The sequence below is a fragment of the Trichoplusia ni genome, chromosome 3 (genome assembly GCF_003590095.1).
Source record: "Trichoplusia ni isolate ovarian cell line Hi5 chromosome 3, tn1, whole genome shotgun sequence".
NCBI classification, from domain to species: domain Eukaryota; kingdom Metazoa; phylum Arthropoda; class Insecta; order Lepidoptera; family Noctuidae; genus Trichoplusia; species Trichoplusia ni.
Window position 1 is genome coordinate 18,826,335 of NC_039480.1, and position 15,014 is coordinate 18,841,348.

Here is a 15,014-nt window from a genome sequence, read left to right on the forward strand (position 1 = left end):
TTCTACACAACCATCCTCAAAAATTTCTCTTGACATTAAACATTTCACCCCAATTCTAATACTCCCATCGTTATTCCAGAACCATCAGTCGACAAGCCTCGCTCCCCGAAGCTGGCCAGCCCCAAGCCCACCGTCCCCATGAAACCCTCGCAGGCGTGGTACCCGGCCGCGCGCGAGTCCCTCCGCGGCGGCGTGTGGGACAACAACAACGACGCAGACCTCAGCTTCGAGCTGCGACAGGACGAGAGGCTACATCCAGGTATCATTTACTTATTTATTTACTAGCTTTTCGCCCGCGTCGAGGTCGGTTATATCGCGTTTCCAAGAGAACTCTTCCAAAAGTCCGGGATAACTACTATCCTATGTTCTTTCTCAAGGTAAACTCTATCCCTGTACCAAATTTCATTCAAATCAGTTCAGTGGTTTAGACGTGAAAGCGTAGCAGACAGACAGAGTTACTTTCGCATTTATAATATTAGTAGGGATTCAAATTAGACTGCAAAGTCGCAAACAAAGTACTGGCCTGTTGGTCTAAAGGCCAACCAGACGAGATAAAAAACGTGAGAGAAGAGAAAAAGACGAGATAAACAAGCGCACCGTTACTGAGGTACATTGCGATAGCGAGGGATTATTATCCCTGTCCTTATCACTCGCACGCGCATATATGGCGTGAGTTGGTCAATGACAGCTGTCATTATGTGTTTCGTGATACAAGAAAGCCGTCAGTAAGGCAGTTGTCAACATTTGGTCCGCCATGTTGTGAACAAGTTCATTCCTTTATTTTTGACTAAATTGGAACTTTATAATACTGTATTCATATAAAAATGTTATGAATTACTGAAAACTTGTTTACATTCTTTATCTCGTCTCGTTGACCGTACTATAGTGGTTAGTGGCCCTGGTTGCTATACCGGAGGTTCGATTCCCACCCAGATGGTATTTTATCATATCTCTATCCTATTATCTACACCCTCGTACCTCTCCAACCCAGGCCAGCAGCTGAACGTGGACTTCACGAGTCCCGGGCGGCTGTACGGCGCGGACTTCCAGGTCCGGGACCACACGCTGAGCGGCGGCGTGTGGCTCTACAACACGCGCGACACGGACCTCAACCAGAACTGCGGACTCCCCAGCACCGACCATGTCAGGTCAGTGGATAACATGCGGGATTAGTAGATTAAGGGTCGATTTTTCAATCGTCAGATAACTTTTATCTAAGGAATAAATATGGCCGTTTGACATATTTTCTATACAAAAGCTGTCAAAACGTGTTATTCGTTGAATAAAAGTTATCTGGCGATTGAAAAATCGGCCCTAAGTATAGTATAGTTACCGGCACGGATCTTGAGCGCTCGGCGGAAGAGTGGGGATCGCTTTGCGCATCGTAAAATGAAACGCCAATCAATTGTGCGTCTTGAGGTGCATGCAACTGCAGCAAAGAACGATTTTCAACTCATCCCTCATGTCGGCTATGACGCGGTACGCTGCGGGACACTCCCTGCTGTAGTCCGCCCCGCGCCTCACTTCATACCGCAAAAGGGACACAAACAATCACTTCTGTGCTCAAGATCCGTGCCGGTAACTATATTTCAATATCAAATATATGACTGCACGGATAGCTAAGTGGTTATCTGTTATAACTCTCGTAACTCCCGCACTAAGGAATTTAATCCTTGTGTATGTCCTTACACGGGGATCGAACTCGTGACACATCGCTGACAGTGTGTTTGACGTGATGACCTCAACCACTCGGCTATCCGTGCAGTCGGTCCCAATATGAGGCGAGGAGGCTGACGCTCTTTACACGTCGGACTCTCCACACAACGTGAGAAAGTGACCTACCCCAGTGTATGAAGTATTACAACGCATTGCCATACACCGACACAAAAACGCGGATGACGTGGCACGGCGCGCGGTTCATGTTTAGTCAGTAAGAGTCTGACACTAGCCCACAAACACTAGCACACCCCCTGAGGGAGTGGGTGTCAATGACAATTCACCCGCCTCACCAAAAAAAAGGTCCATCGCCAACATGCTGGTGTAGCGAACACGTCAGATAAGTAGATTAAGCACATTCATATTCAATTTTAAAATGATTTGACTGCCGAGTTTTGGTCGGGTGGTCGAGCTGAGGTCATCACGTCGAATCCGCTGAGTGCGACGTGTTAGTTCGATCTCCGTAGGACTAGCGTTTGTGTGATCCACGAATGCTTGTCCTGAGTCTGGGTGTCTTTGTGCATGTGTTTGTGTGTTTATGAAACCCCCCGCGATACAATGATTACATTCCTAAGTGTGGGAGTTATTTATATATACTTACATGTTTTCTTTTGTCTCTCCAGTACCGAAAGTCCTGGCAAGTCTACCGTCCCTGGACAGTTCCAAATGGCCCCGGGCGGTGAGCGAAGGAAGTCCACGCAGGAGTTGTCCAATCAGAAACCAGAAGCGAGCGTCGAAGAGTTGGAGCAGAGGCTCAACAACCTCAGAGGATTTAAGTTATAATATTAGGATGTGAGTCACTGTTTTATATGACTATAGTTTAGTTTAAAATTAAATTAATAGTTTAAAAAAAATCGAAACACCCACGTTTTTAAACATCACTGCTTTAAAATCTTACAAAAATCGGTCCAAACCGATTTATTCGAGAATAATCGTGGAATAAGTTATTCCTGGTAGTTAGTCGTGTATAAGTTCGGGTTTGGTCAAATCGACCCTTAAAAAAATCTAAAAACCTTAAATGTCAAAAGAAACAACAAATCTTAAATTTAATTCCATTAAAATGTTATCTAAATCAATCCAGCCATTTCTATAGTTGTAAATTGCATTGTCATTAGGTTATAGCTACCCTGAAAATTCAGCCTGCTAGCTTATCGGGCAGTGCCTCTAAATTGAGTTGCAAAAATCCAAACAGAACAACAATCAAACAAGAAAAGTGAGTGTTTAAAAACGTGTGAGAATAGGTAAAAATATAGGTAGATATATCTGGTTAAAGCAATAGATAAATTATAATACATGATATATGTGATGGTAAAACGGTGTGAATAGAGTTTCAAGGGGTGAATAGAAAATTGTGTTTTTAGTGGGGTGATCCGTTTTCAAACATAAATATGCTTAAACACATTTATAATATTTATATTTTCTCTTGTTAAATTTCCAAAGCTTAATAAAAACTCTATTACTATCCACCCAAGAAATACCTCTATTCACTCCGTTTCAAAGTAAATAACTCGAAAAGGAAACTTGGTTATCAAAAAATTGACTTATCAAAAACAAAAAAAAATGTGTACCTCATGAAACTTACTGCGTCTTAAAAGTAATATTATTATGGTCGTGGAAGTGTGACGGCAATACACTCTCGTACTACGTGACTACTCTGACCGGCCTGTTGGTCTCGTGGTTAGTGGCCTTGACTGCTATACCGGATTTCGTGGGTTCGATTCGTACTAAGGAGAAAATTTTATGTGATGACCCTGGTAGTTTGTTTCGTGTCTGGGTGTTATTTATCTATATTAATAAACGCTGAGTATTAAGTGCAGCTTACCCACAATATTATAGAATTAAATCGTTGTCCAATAAAACGTTGATGAGTTTATCTCTCAAAAACGCGCAGATAAAACAGAAATAAAATAGTTAAAATAATATTCTTAGTTTCGGTGTCATTAGCAGGCAAAGGAACAAGCTTTCTTTCAAACAATATTACATGAACAGATTACACTGTATAGAATTCTATTGCAGTAATATATATAATGTCCTGACCAAGTTTCTGTCACGGTGGCTAGTGTCACAAGACCCCAGCCAGCTGCGGGACATATTATAGTACACGCGCGTGTGCTAACACAGGGGCACTCTCATAGCGCGGTGGACACGACCGGAGAGAGATCAGACACAGGACATACATTGTTACGTACCTTCCGAAACACGGAGTCTTTGATATTTAGCGACACCTTGAAACCGGTGCGTACGCTTCTCGACCACGGAGGTCGTCTAGATGATATATCTAAAACGCACACATTATAAAACTCGTTGCGTACCTTAGAATCGAACTCCTAATACCTCCTAATACCTCTATAGTCGCTTACCATTAAGCTATAACAGCTTCATCATCTTCGGCCTAGCCTCTATGTTGGGGTCGGCCTCCAGTCTAACCGGATTCAACTAAGTACCAGTGTTTTACAAGGAGCGACTGCCTATCTGACCTCCTCAACACAGTTACCTAGGCAACACAATACCCCTTGGTTAGACTGGTTGTCAGACTTTTCAAGCTTCTGACTACCTGTAACGATTGTCAAAGATGTATGAATAACAGCCGGGACCCACAATTTAACGTGCCTTCCGAAACTCGTTATGACAAAGATGGTCGCCCATCTACGGACCAACCGCGTCAAGCATAGCTTAACCTGTGATCGATTCAGTTATGCAGTTATAGCTTAGCCACGAGCTCCACCTCTTCTAAGCTATTACAGCCGCACTCTAATAATATTACTTATAAAACTGAAAATATTCAAATACTGTCTCGAAGTTATAAAAATAATTATAAAGTGTAAAATGTATATTGATATTTGACTGAGTGTTAGACGTAACGATCTGATATTTAATTATAGTTTTAGATAAATAATAATACAGGGTATTTGACTAAGGGCCGATTTTTCAATCGCCAGATAACTTTTATTCGACGAATATGTTTGACGTTTTGACGGCTTTTGTATAGAAAATATGTCAAACGGTCATATTTATTCCTCAGATAAAAGTTATCGGACGATTGAAAAATCGGGCCCTTAATCTTAAAAATAAATCTGTTAAAACCGTCAGACATATTTCCAAAAGATTTGATGATTTTCAATAAGTATTTTTAATTTTATCACAACATCAAAAAGTAAGGATTAAAAGCATTTAAGATGATTTAAATGTATGGTAGTGGGGGCTAGTAACATCACTTGCTAGTAAAAAGCGTACTGGTAAGTGACGTCACACGAGATTTTGAATACTGAACTTTTTGTTTACGAGATAACAGTGAAATACGTATCCAATATTTTTTAGAAGTCTGTCTGACTTGTTAACCCATTCACTGCCGATCTAAAGAGTAACAATATTACCTAGATGCCGCCATACTGGACTATGCAGCCCGCCCATCGGCGGTCCCGGCATCTTAATTATGTATTTTTGCCCGCCCATTGGCGTTTTCGGCATGAAGCTGCAGATTCCGACATGAATCGTTTGATATATTCAGTTTATTTGTACTATTGTTGTTGAGTCCAGGCACGCAAGCGAATATCGTCGGAAGAGCAAGGAGTTGAAACGGAACATACCTCTGATTACTAAGAACAGCAAAGCAGAAGTGTTTTAAAGAAAAAAACGTAAAGTACGAGATGCGCCGACGCATCCAAAAAAATCCTAGAAAGTGCTATTAATTTGACTTAGGATAACGCGAACGCATAATATAAGCCTTCATTGCTTTTATCAGCCTGCCATTTGTTTTGGCCCAACCGACCGGCCGGTAGAAGTGCCGGCCGTCTGTCTGGGACGTTTCAAGCCAAAATAAACCCTTCCGAAGGGGATTTTTTTAAGCAAGAGACGTTCCAAATGTTTTTTTCACAACTTAATCAGGACTTTCTGTTGATCAATGTTTCAAAGATTTTACACCTTTATGTGAAGTAGATAATAACACTTTATTTTTATACACGAAATTCCTGCTTAAGAAGTAGCGAGTAGAGAAGTTTTTACATAACTTAATAATAGCCGTTAGTCGTACTAAAATTTACAAAAGTTTGGGACCTATGATATAAAATCTTGCGGCCCGCCCAAAGGCGGGCTCGGCATGACAGATTAGAATTGCCTTTTTTCAAAACTTCAAATATCAGCAGGCCATTTGAGTTACAAATCAATATTAATAAAACAAATCATTACACATTATCTCATTACTTTCTGACGTTATTTCGTAAAGTTATTGCAGTTTAAAATCAAACCGCCCATGGGCGGTCTCGGCGTGAAAGTTAAAACATTTTGCCCGCCGATGGGCGGGCTCGGCACTGAATGGGTTAAACAGATTTTTTTTAGTCAAATGCCCTATTATCAGCAATAATAGTATGTGTTGTGATAGTGAAAAACATGGCGAATAGTTTTATCGTAATGTGACTGTATGAACCTTCTTGTATAACACACGGCTTATGTTATATGCCTATAAATACATACTGGTAGTCTGATTAAGCCCATGCCTTGGGCGAAAAGATTTCATAATCATCTTTGTGTAATTCGAACAAATATAGTTCATTTTCGACAAATTAAAATTATTTTGCCTTCATCAAATACTTATAATCTATTTCTTTAGGTATTTAAAAAAAGGTTGACAATATTGGTGTGTTTCTTTGACAAAAAACTCAGTTTTAATAATAAAATGCTACGAAAAATAATTAAAGATTACAAAATCAAAATGAAATATGTCAGTCGTTTATTTATTTAATATGTGTTTGTGTAAAAAGACACACCCGTTTAAATTATCTATTATAAGATTGTTTACCTTATTTTAACTACTTAAACGAATAGGTATATACGAAATGTTCACATATAGCTAATCAAAGCACGCTTATACCGTGTACTAAGTGATAAAATCCAAGAGTTGTCTTACCTAGATTCTTTCAATCATCAACTTAACCCTTGTTAACTTCTATCTGAGGAATAAATATGGCCGTTTGACATATTTTCTATGCAAAAGTTGTCAAAACATCAAATATGTTCGTCCAATAAAAATTATCTGGCGATTGAAAAATCGACCCTTAATATTATACCGGTCTCTAACCCCACTGTTGGGCTAAAGCCGCTTCCTATAGCAGTAATGTGTAAGCATTGATCACCATGCTAGCTCATTATGGATCCCAGATTTCTAAACGATGTTTTTTGATTAAATATTGTTATGTGTTTGCCAGGATAAAATATTTACGTTATTGTTGCAACACCAAAAAAACATGATAATGTTACAATAATATAAGTATCCCTTTATGAAGTCAGTTAGAAACATTACCTACACTATCAACAATATTAATTAAATATAATTGGAATATAGAAAAAAAAAAAACATTTGCCATATTAGTTAATAAAAAAATGATAGATAAATAAATAATAAAATAAAAATATAAAAAAAATGGTTTCGTTAACTCATATCTATTCAAATGTCATTAAGTTTTGTAAATATATTAGAGAAATATGGCTGGTTCCATTTAATAAGTAATGAAAAGTGTATTATTATTAATTATTATAGTATCTTAAATCACCTGAGTAAAACATTGTTGATTCTGCCACCAGAATGACAGTCGTCAAGACTTCTTCAAGTTTTATAAATAGACAGTTTTAAATGTAAACTAAATACATTACAAACGATCTATATCTGTTTTAGATATCTAGCAAAAACGATATGGCCTCAAAATGAACTAATTATCCTATTTATTTATCCATATTGTCAACTACCTTCATACCAAATTTCATCGAAATTGTTTTAGTCGTTACAGTGTAATAAAGTCACAAACTGCTTTTTAATATTAACGTGATTATTTTGACAAAATGGTGTTTTAAAATGTGTTGGTAATACAGTTGTTATTGCAAGTTCAAATTTTACAGTTAATTGCTAAAATATTGCTTTTGCTAGATACCTAATACATGTGGCAGTTTTTCTTGTAAGTAATTGTATAAATAAATAGTTGATAAACACTGGTTAGGTACTTCTAGATAGGATATCAAAAATTTTTGGAAAAAAATACCAAAAAAAAAATCTAATGTAAAAATTAAGGGTTACATTTTAAATTGTGTAAAATTTCGGTGAAGGCAAGAGTTGGTGGTTTAGTGCTATTCATATATTCAAAAAAAATCTTTGAAATTTGCCAATATCGTTCAGATTTTAGTCCTATTTAATAAAAGTATTTGACTGAATATACGGCTGGCCTGTTTATCTAATGGTAAGTGTCCCTGACTGCTATACCAGTGGTTGTGGCTTCGATTCCCACCCAAGACAAATGTTTATCTGATCAGTTCCATCATTTCTTCTGTGTCTGGGTGTAATTTATCTATATTATGTATGTATTTAGAAATATATAAGTACTAGCTGTTGCCCGCGACTTCGTCCGCATGGTTAGAAGATATAAGTTATAATTTATACCTGCCTTCTATCTATCTATCTGCCTTCTATCTATCTTGTAGGATTCAGTCAGCGTTTGCAATGTAAGCGCAAAAAATGTGTTTTTTTACGACCTCACATTAGAAACCTCAAAAATTGTAGCCTATGTGTTGTTCTGATGTATAAGCTATATTGTGGTAAAGTTTCATTCAAATCCATTCAGTAGTTTTTACGTGAAAGAGTAACCAACATCCATACATCCATACTTACAAACTTTCGCCTTTATAATAGTAGTAGGATGTTTATCAGTTGTCTAGTACTCATAAAAGCGTGACAGACATCCACACATAAAAAAATGTGTTATTATTTTTTGTAGGCTTTAGCATCACCCAATAACTCTTGCCTTCACTTTATTATAGTAATTTTCGTTTTAATTGACTAATAATACCCCTATTGCGTTGTGACGTGTCTCGTTTTAATGTAAATAATTATTAAATTAAATTGTAATAATGTAAATACTCAATTAAGTGCCTTTAAAATGTTCTAACTTGCTAGACAAATTATATTTTTGGAATCTTTAATAGGAACCTCTTAAAATACAGAAACGTAAGTCTTGAAAAACTATATGCTGTCTTTTTGGTCTAGTGGTTAGTGACCCTGACTGCTATACTGGAGGACCTGGTTTCCATTCCCAACCAGAACAAATGTTTGTGAGATTAGCATGTATGTTTATCAGTTGTCTAGTACTCATAACACAATCTTTGCTTAGCTTGAGGCTATGAATACATTTCTATTCATTCAAGTGATTTGATGAATGTTAAAGCTTATAGAAATGTGATTTGTCTAGCGGTGTTGGTGTAAGGTAGATTAAAGATAACACTGCCATACAATAATGTTTTACAATAAATGTAGTTGCAATACTCATACAGAGAACGAGCATTGATCACCACGCTTGTGAGCTGCCCCACGGTGGGGCGCCATTACCGAAGCTGTTAATAACACCAGCCTGTAACTGTCCCACTTAACTTTTAACTGCAGTTAAACCATGTCTCAAAATTAAATACTGCCATAATGTATCATTATAGTTCAATCTCAAAATAAAAACCAATCTACCCTACACAAGAGGACATTTAATAATTTTAATTTTAATATTAAATATAATAGTGTGATATATCCTGATAATTATAAGTGGCTTAATACTGATTGTGAACAAAATGTAATTATTTTTTTAATATGTTTTTTTTTTTATATGATATATGTTGCGTAATAAAGTCGCGAGCGTGGAATGTAACGTGTTGCTATAAAGAATGGAAAAGATCAGTGTCTGTAACTCTTAAAGCAGAACAGTGAGTGAGGGAAATAGCGCCATCCCGCGACTTCGTCCGCGTGGTTAGAAGATATAAGTTATGGTTTATATGTGCCTCATATTAGTCGCAGCGTGATGTTATATAGCCTAAAACCTTCCTCGATGAATGGTCTATTCAATACAAAAATATTTTTTGCAATTTGAATCAGTAGTTCCTGAGACTAGCGCGTTCAAACAAACAAACAAACTCTTCAGCTTTATATATTAGTATAGAAGTATAGATATAGCGCTGTCTCGCTTATGCAACGGTTAGCTCACGCGTATTTATCGGGATTGTCCGAGTAGTTACTGAAAGTTGATTGTAGCTATAAAAAGTAGTCGTTCATTAGTCTAGAGTGTAGTTATAATTGAAAAACTATAATGACGAACGTACAGACACGTCAAACTTATAACACCTCTGTTTTTGTGCCGTGGTTTAATAACAAACCATCATATCGATATATGTTTCAGTAATTTTGGCGTTTATTGTCAGACATTTAAAGACAGAAACTTGCACTCTCAAAATATTCGATAAATTCACGAGTGTATCTCTCAGTCATGTCTCTCTCCTCAGTTGTGCTTTAAGAGTTATTAGAACATAAATAAGGTTCCGTACTGAAATTATTACACTTGTATGTATCCTCAGAATGTCAGCCATATTAAAGAACTTTGTTTCAGCAAAGTACTTAATTACTAATAAGAAAATTCTCGCTCTTAGCTGTCATTTTCTCTATGATAGGAAAAATGAAGTAAATATATCGCTGTCGACCGTCATGCTATCCTCGTCATAAATAGGCATTTTCGTACGGAACCCAGATTTAAATCGAATTGAACTAACATAAGTGCGTGTTATAAAAATAGGAAAAGACTGGTTGTATGGTGTAACAAATATAAACTGATTTATTAAGATATTATTTTAATAATTGTTGTGAGTTTGTAATTTTAAAAAGTGTTTTTTACAACTGTCTCGATGATCTGAAACTGTTTGAATTTAATTTTTCGTATGGCAACAAAATAGTTGTGCGACTGTCTGGCAACTGTTGACCGACGGAAATAAATCTTTTTGTTGGCGATAAAGTGGCCAAACTTATATACAGGGTGGAAGAGACGTCATACCGATCCCGTGGTCCAGGGGTTCTGGACATGATTCCCGACCCCCTGCGTTGGAATTTTTCAATTATAACTTGACAATACACATTAAGGTACCAACACGTAAATTGACCTGTATTGACCATATCCTAAGCAACATCTCAAATGCCACCTCAACCGTGCTACCTCTACATCTTTCAGATCATGATACAGCACAAATGTTGAGCTTCCCTACTAAAAATAAACCGTTAAAATTAGCAGCATACTATATTTTCAAAAAAGACTACAGCATAGAAAATATCCGAAAATTTAAGGAATGCTTGCAAAGCTTGACTTGGGCTAATATTCATCTAAATACCGATTCAAATTCCGCATTTAATGAATTTCATGATTTGTTGTGTTTATTTTACAATCTTTGTTTTCCAAACGTAAGAGTTAAGGTTAATACTAATAACAAAAATGCACAAAAATGGATAAGCAAAGGTCTTAGACAATGTTGTAAAACTAAAAGAAAACTACGTTATCAGTATTATAAAAATAAAAATTCAACTAATAAAGCCAAATATAAAAATTATTCTTATCTACTAAATAAATGTGTATATAGCTCAAAAAAGAACATAAATATTAAATATATTAATGCACATGATAACAAATGTAAAGCAACATGGACTGTAATAAAAAATGAAATTAACGCTACTAATTCCAAAGAGAATATAGAAAGCATAAAGCTAAAGGACACAGTTATTACAGACCCTTTGAAAATAGCCTCTATGTTCAATAACCATTACACTAACTTAACTTCTATTCCAAATCAACAAAGTGCTGACCGAAACTCTAGAAGAAATAAATATTACAACTCAATGTTTCTGAAGCCATTGCTAGAAAATGAGGTGCTACAAGAAATAATGTCTTTACGCAATACCAGATCTGAGGGATATGACGAAATTAGCACTAAAATAATAAAAACCTGCTGTAACGAGCTAAGTAAGATCTTAACTCACTTAATTAATATATCATTTTTAAATGGAATTTTTCCTGAGAAATTGAAGTTGTCCATAATAAAGCCATTGTTCAAAAAGGGAGATAAGGATGATATAAATAATTATCGACCAATAACTTTAATACCGATTTTATCTAAAATTTATGAAAGGTGTATGTATAGAAGACTGATTGATTTTTGCAATAAATTCAGAATTATAAGTGACGAACAATTTGGATTCCAAAAAAGTAAATCTACAACTTTAGCTACATTCTCTCTTATGAAAGCAATACTTTCCAATGTTAACAACAATCAAATGACCACTGGACTATTTTTTGATTTATCAAAGGCCTTCGACCTGGTATCACATGACATATTGCTAGAAAAGTTGGAAGCTATTGGAATAAGGGGACCCGCTCTACAGTGGATTATGTCCTATTTGAGTAATAGGAAACAATGCGTTAGTATCAATAAAATTAACAAAAATAGAGTCATGACATCCTACTGTTCAGAATATAGACATAATAAATACGGCGTGCCACAAGGAAGTGTGCTTGGCCCAGTATTATTCCTTATATACATAAATGACATTACAGAAATAACCAAACACAAATGCATCCTCTTTGCTGATGACATATCTATTGTAGTAGCAACTGATAAAAAACAAAATACCATTACAGATCATGAGCGTGAAATTAATAATACTATCAATAAATTAATACATTGGCTTGACGTTAACCGTTTAAAAATAAACCTAAACAAATCCGTCTATATCCAATTCAATAATACAAATAATAATAAAAATAACATTAAACTTAATATAAATAAACTCAATGAGGTAACGCATACAAAGTTCTTAGGTATAATAATAGATAAAGATATTAATTGGAAATTACATGTAGATAATATTAGCACTAAAATTAATAAATTCGTATACGCACTCAAGCAAGTTAAAAATGTTACCAATATGAAGACTGCCTTTATATCATATCACGCCTATGTTGAATCGATATTACGATACGGTGTTATAATGTGGGGCAATAGCACCGACATGACCAGAGCATTCATTGCTCAAAAAAAGTGCATACGATCAATTTGTGGACTAAAACCCGACGAATCATGTCGACCACTGTTTAAAAGACTTGGCTTGTTACCGCTCCCATGTATCTACATTTACGAAATATGCGTATTCGTAGTTAAGCATATACAGCTGTTTAAAACTGCAAATGAAATATGTCCACGCAACAGACGAGATCCTTTTAGATTAGCACAGAGTGATCTACCAAGACTGACCAAATATAATAAAAATTGTCTTGCAACATGTGTGCGGATATATAACAAGATGCCAAGTAAATTCAAAGTATTAAATATAAGATTATTAAAGATTGCATTATATAAATGGTTAAGTGATTGTAATTTTTATAGTTTAAAAGAATTTATGGATTACAAATGTTAATGTATAAATAGTTTAGTTTCCTAAAAAATTTGCGTGCTATGTTCATCTTAGCTAAACATGCTTGTACCTACTATATACCTATTTAACACCTTTGTATACCATGTTTAATGCAAATAAACGATTTATTATTATTATTATTATTATTATCGGTCTTTTGATGAATCTGTTTATTGATGCGGCTTGCTCGCGACCCCGCCACTGCTTCAGGTAATGATTGAATGACGAATGGAACATTTTGACGTCAATTTCGGTTAGATTTGCGAGAGACCGATGACCGACGAGTACCTTTACGAATCAGCTGATCGGAGCAGTTTTTTGTGTTTTATTTACATTGCCTTTTTTCGTGAGAAGGGCTAAATAATGATTTTCGTTATGAAAATATTATTGAAATACGTAGAAAAATGATTTTATGCCATATAAAATTTAAAAAACGCGAAAAAATGCAATTTGCCTTTGTTCTGGATATGCCTGGAGTCATGTCCAGAACCCCTGGACCACGGGATCAGTATGACGTCCCTTCCACGCTGTATAGAGTATCGGGTATCGGTGAATTGTTTTATCTCCCGTTATAAGTTTAACTCAGCTATGATATCAAACAGTTTTGGTAAAGACAGTTTATTATTTTATTAGTTAATATTTTTGTATCGGATAACTTTATTATGGTCTAGTGATATATTTTGTAGCTTTATTTATATATGTTTTGTTATGCATATCGACTAAATGTAAATAGGATGTAAATATAATATACGGACGTGCCAACTTGTGTTTTATTTAGAAACTAGCTGTTGCCCGCGACTTCGTCCCCGTGGGTAGAAGTTATAAGTTATGACATTGAAATGAAACGACTTTTACGGATTTTATCGCGGTTTAATTTTTGGTTTTAGTTCCCGACGTTTCGACACCTTTGCAGGTATCATGGTCACGGGCAGACTGCGGCTAACAGTGGATGTTAATAATTCTGTCAAAAATGCATTTTTTTGCGACTTTACCGTATGTTATGACCGTTTAAACCTTCCCTGGACTTTCACGAATATTTCAGGGCTAAAAAAAGCCAAATTGGTTCAGCCGTTCTCGAGTTTTAGCGAGACTAACGAACAGCAATTCTTCGATTTTATAAATAGAAGAAAGAAAATTTTAAGAATGTCTTCTAAATCTATTTTTTTTCTTTCTTTATGGGTTAGTTACCTCAGCTTGCTCAGTATATGAGTATATGTTTATCCCATCTTGCCCTAAGCATACCTACACATATTCAACAATATCTTTTATCATTAAATGTTTCCAAATTAGATTCAATATTTAAAATTATATTGATTCTTCGGAATAAACCGAGACCCGTCTACGTATTGTGACTGCACGGATAGCCGAGTGGTTAAGGTCACCACGCCAAACCAACTAAACATGACGCGTTGCCGGTTGGATCCCCGCAGGACAAGCATTTGTGTGATCCACGTATGCTTGTTCTGAGTCTGGGTGTCTTTGTGCATGTGACTTGAATGTTTGTGAAACCCCCCGCGATCCGAGAATAAAATTTCCTTATTGCAGGAGTTGTTGTTTAAATATGAAAGAAAAGTATGTATATCGCAAGGCGGAGCTAGTATTTACACATTATAAAAGTGCAAAACACACTAATGAAGCGATGTAATATAACACATGTCAATGATTTTCACACGTTCTGTGTACGTTATAAGTGGGTTACATAATTTACGCAACAATGGACTGTTGGTCTAGTGGTTAGTGACCCTGACTGCTATATCGGAGGTTATGGGTTCGAATCCCATCCAGGGCCCCAATTCTGCTATTTACAACGGCCGATGAATGTATGAAACTTGGCCAAAATGACAATTTTCGTATTTTCTTAAGCATTTTTCTACGCAATAATTGTAAATTCAGTATGGGACGGTACAGTCAAGGTCAGACCAATTAACTTACAATTATTGTGTTGGCAAAATGCTTAAGAGAATAGGAATAATTTCAAATTTAATCCAATTGCCATTCATTCATCCGCCATTGTAAAATAGCAGAATCGGGGCCCACGACAAATGTTTGT

At 35.9% G+C, this 15,014-nt stretch overlaps 1 protein-coding gene across 1 annotated transcript; it reads left to right on the forward strand.

Moving 5' to 3' along the window:
- Positions 1-2,558, forward strand: LOC113492280. The gene is made up of 3 exons (XM_026869720.1): positions 1-259; positions 992-1,148; positions 2,340-2,558. The coding sequence occupies exons 1-3, from the start codon at positions 139-141 to the stop codon at positions 2,497-2,499; spliced, it is 438 nt and encodes a 145-aa protein (XP_026725521.1). The 5' UTR covers positions 1-138; the 3' UTR covers positions 2,500-2,558.
- Positions 2,559-15,014: the final 12,456 nt, after the last annotated feature.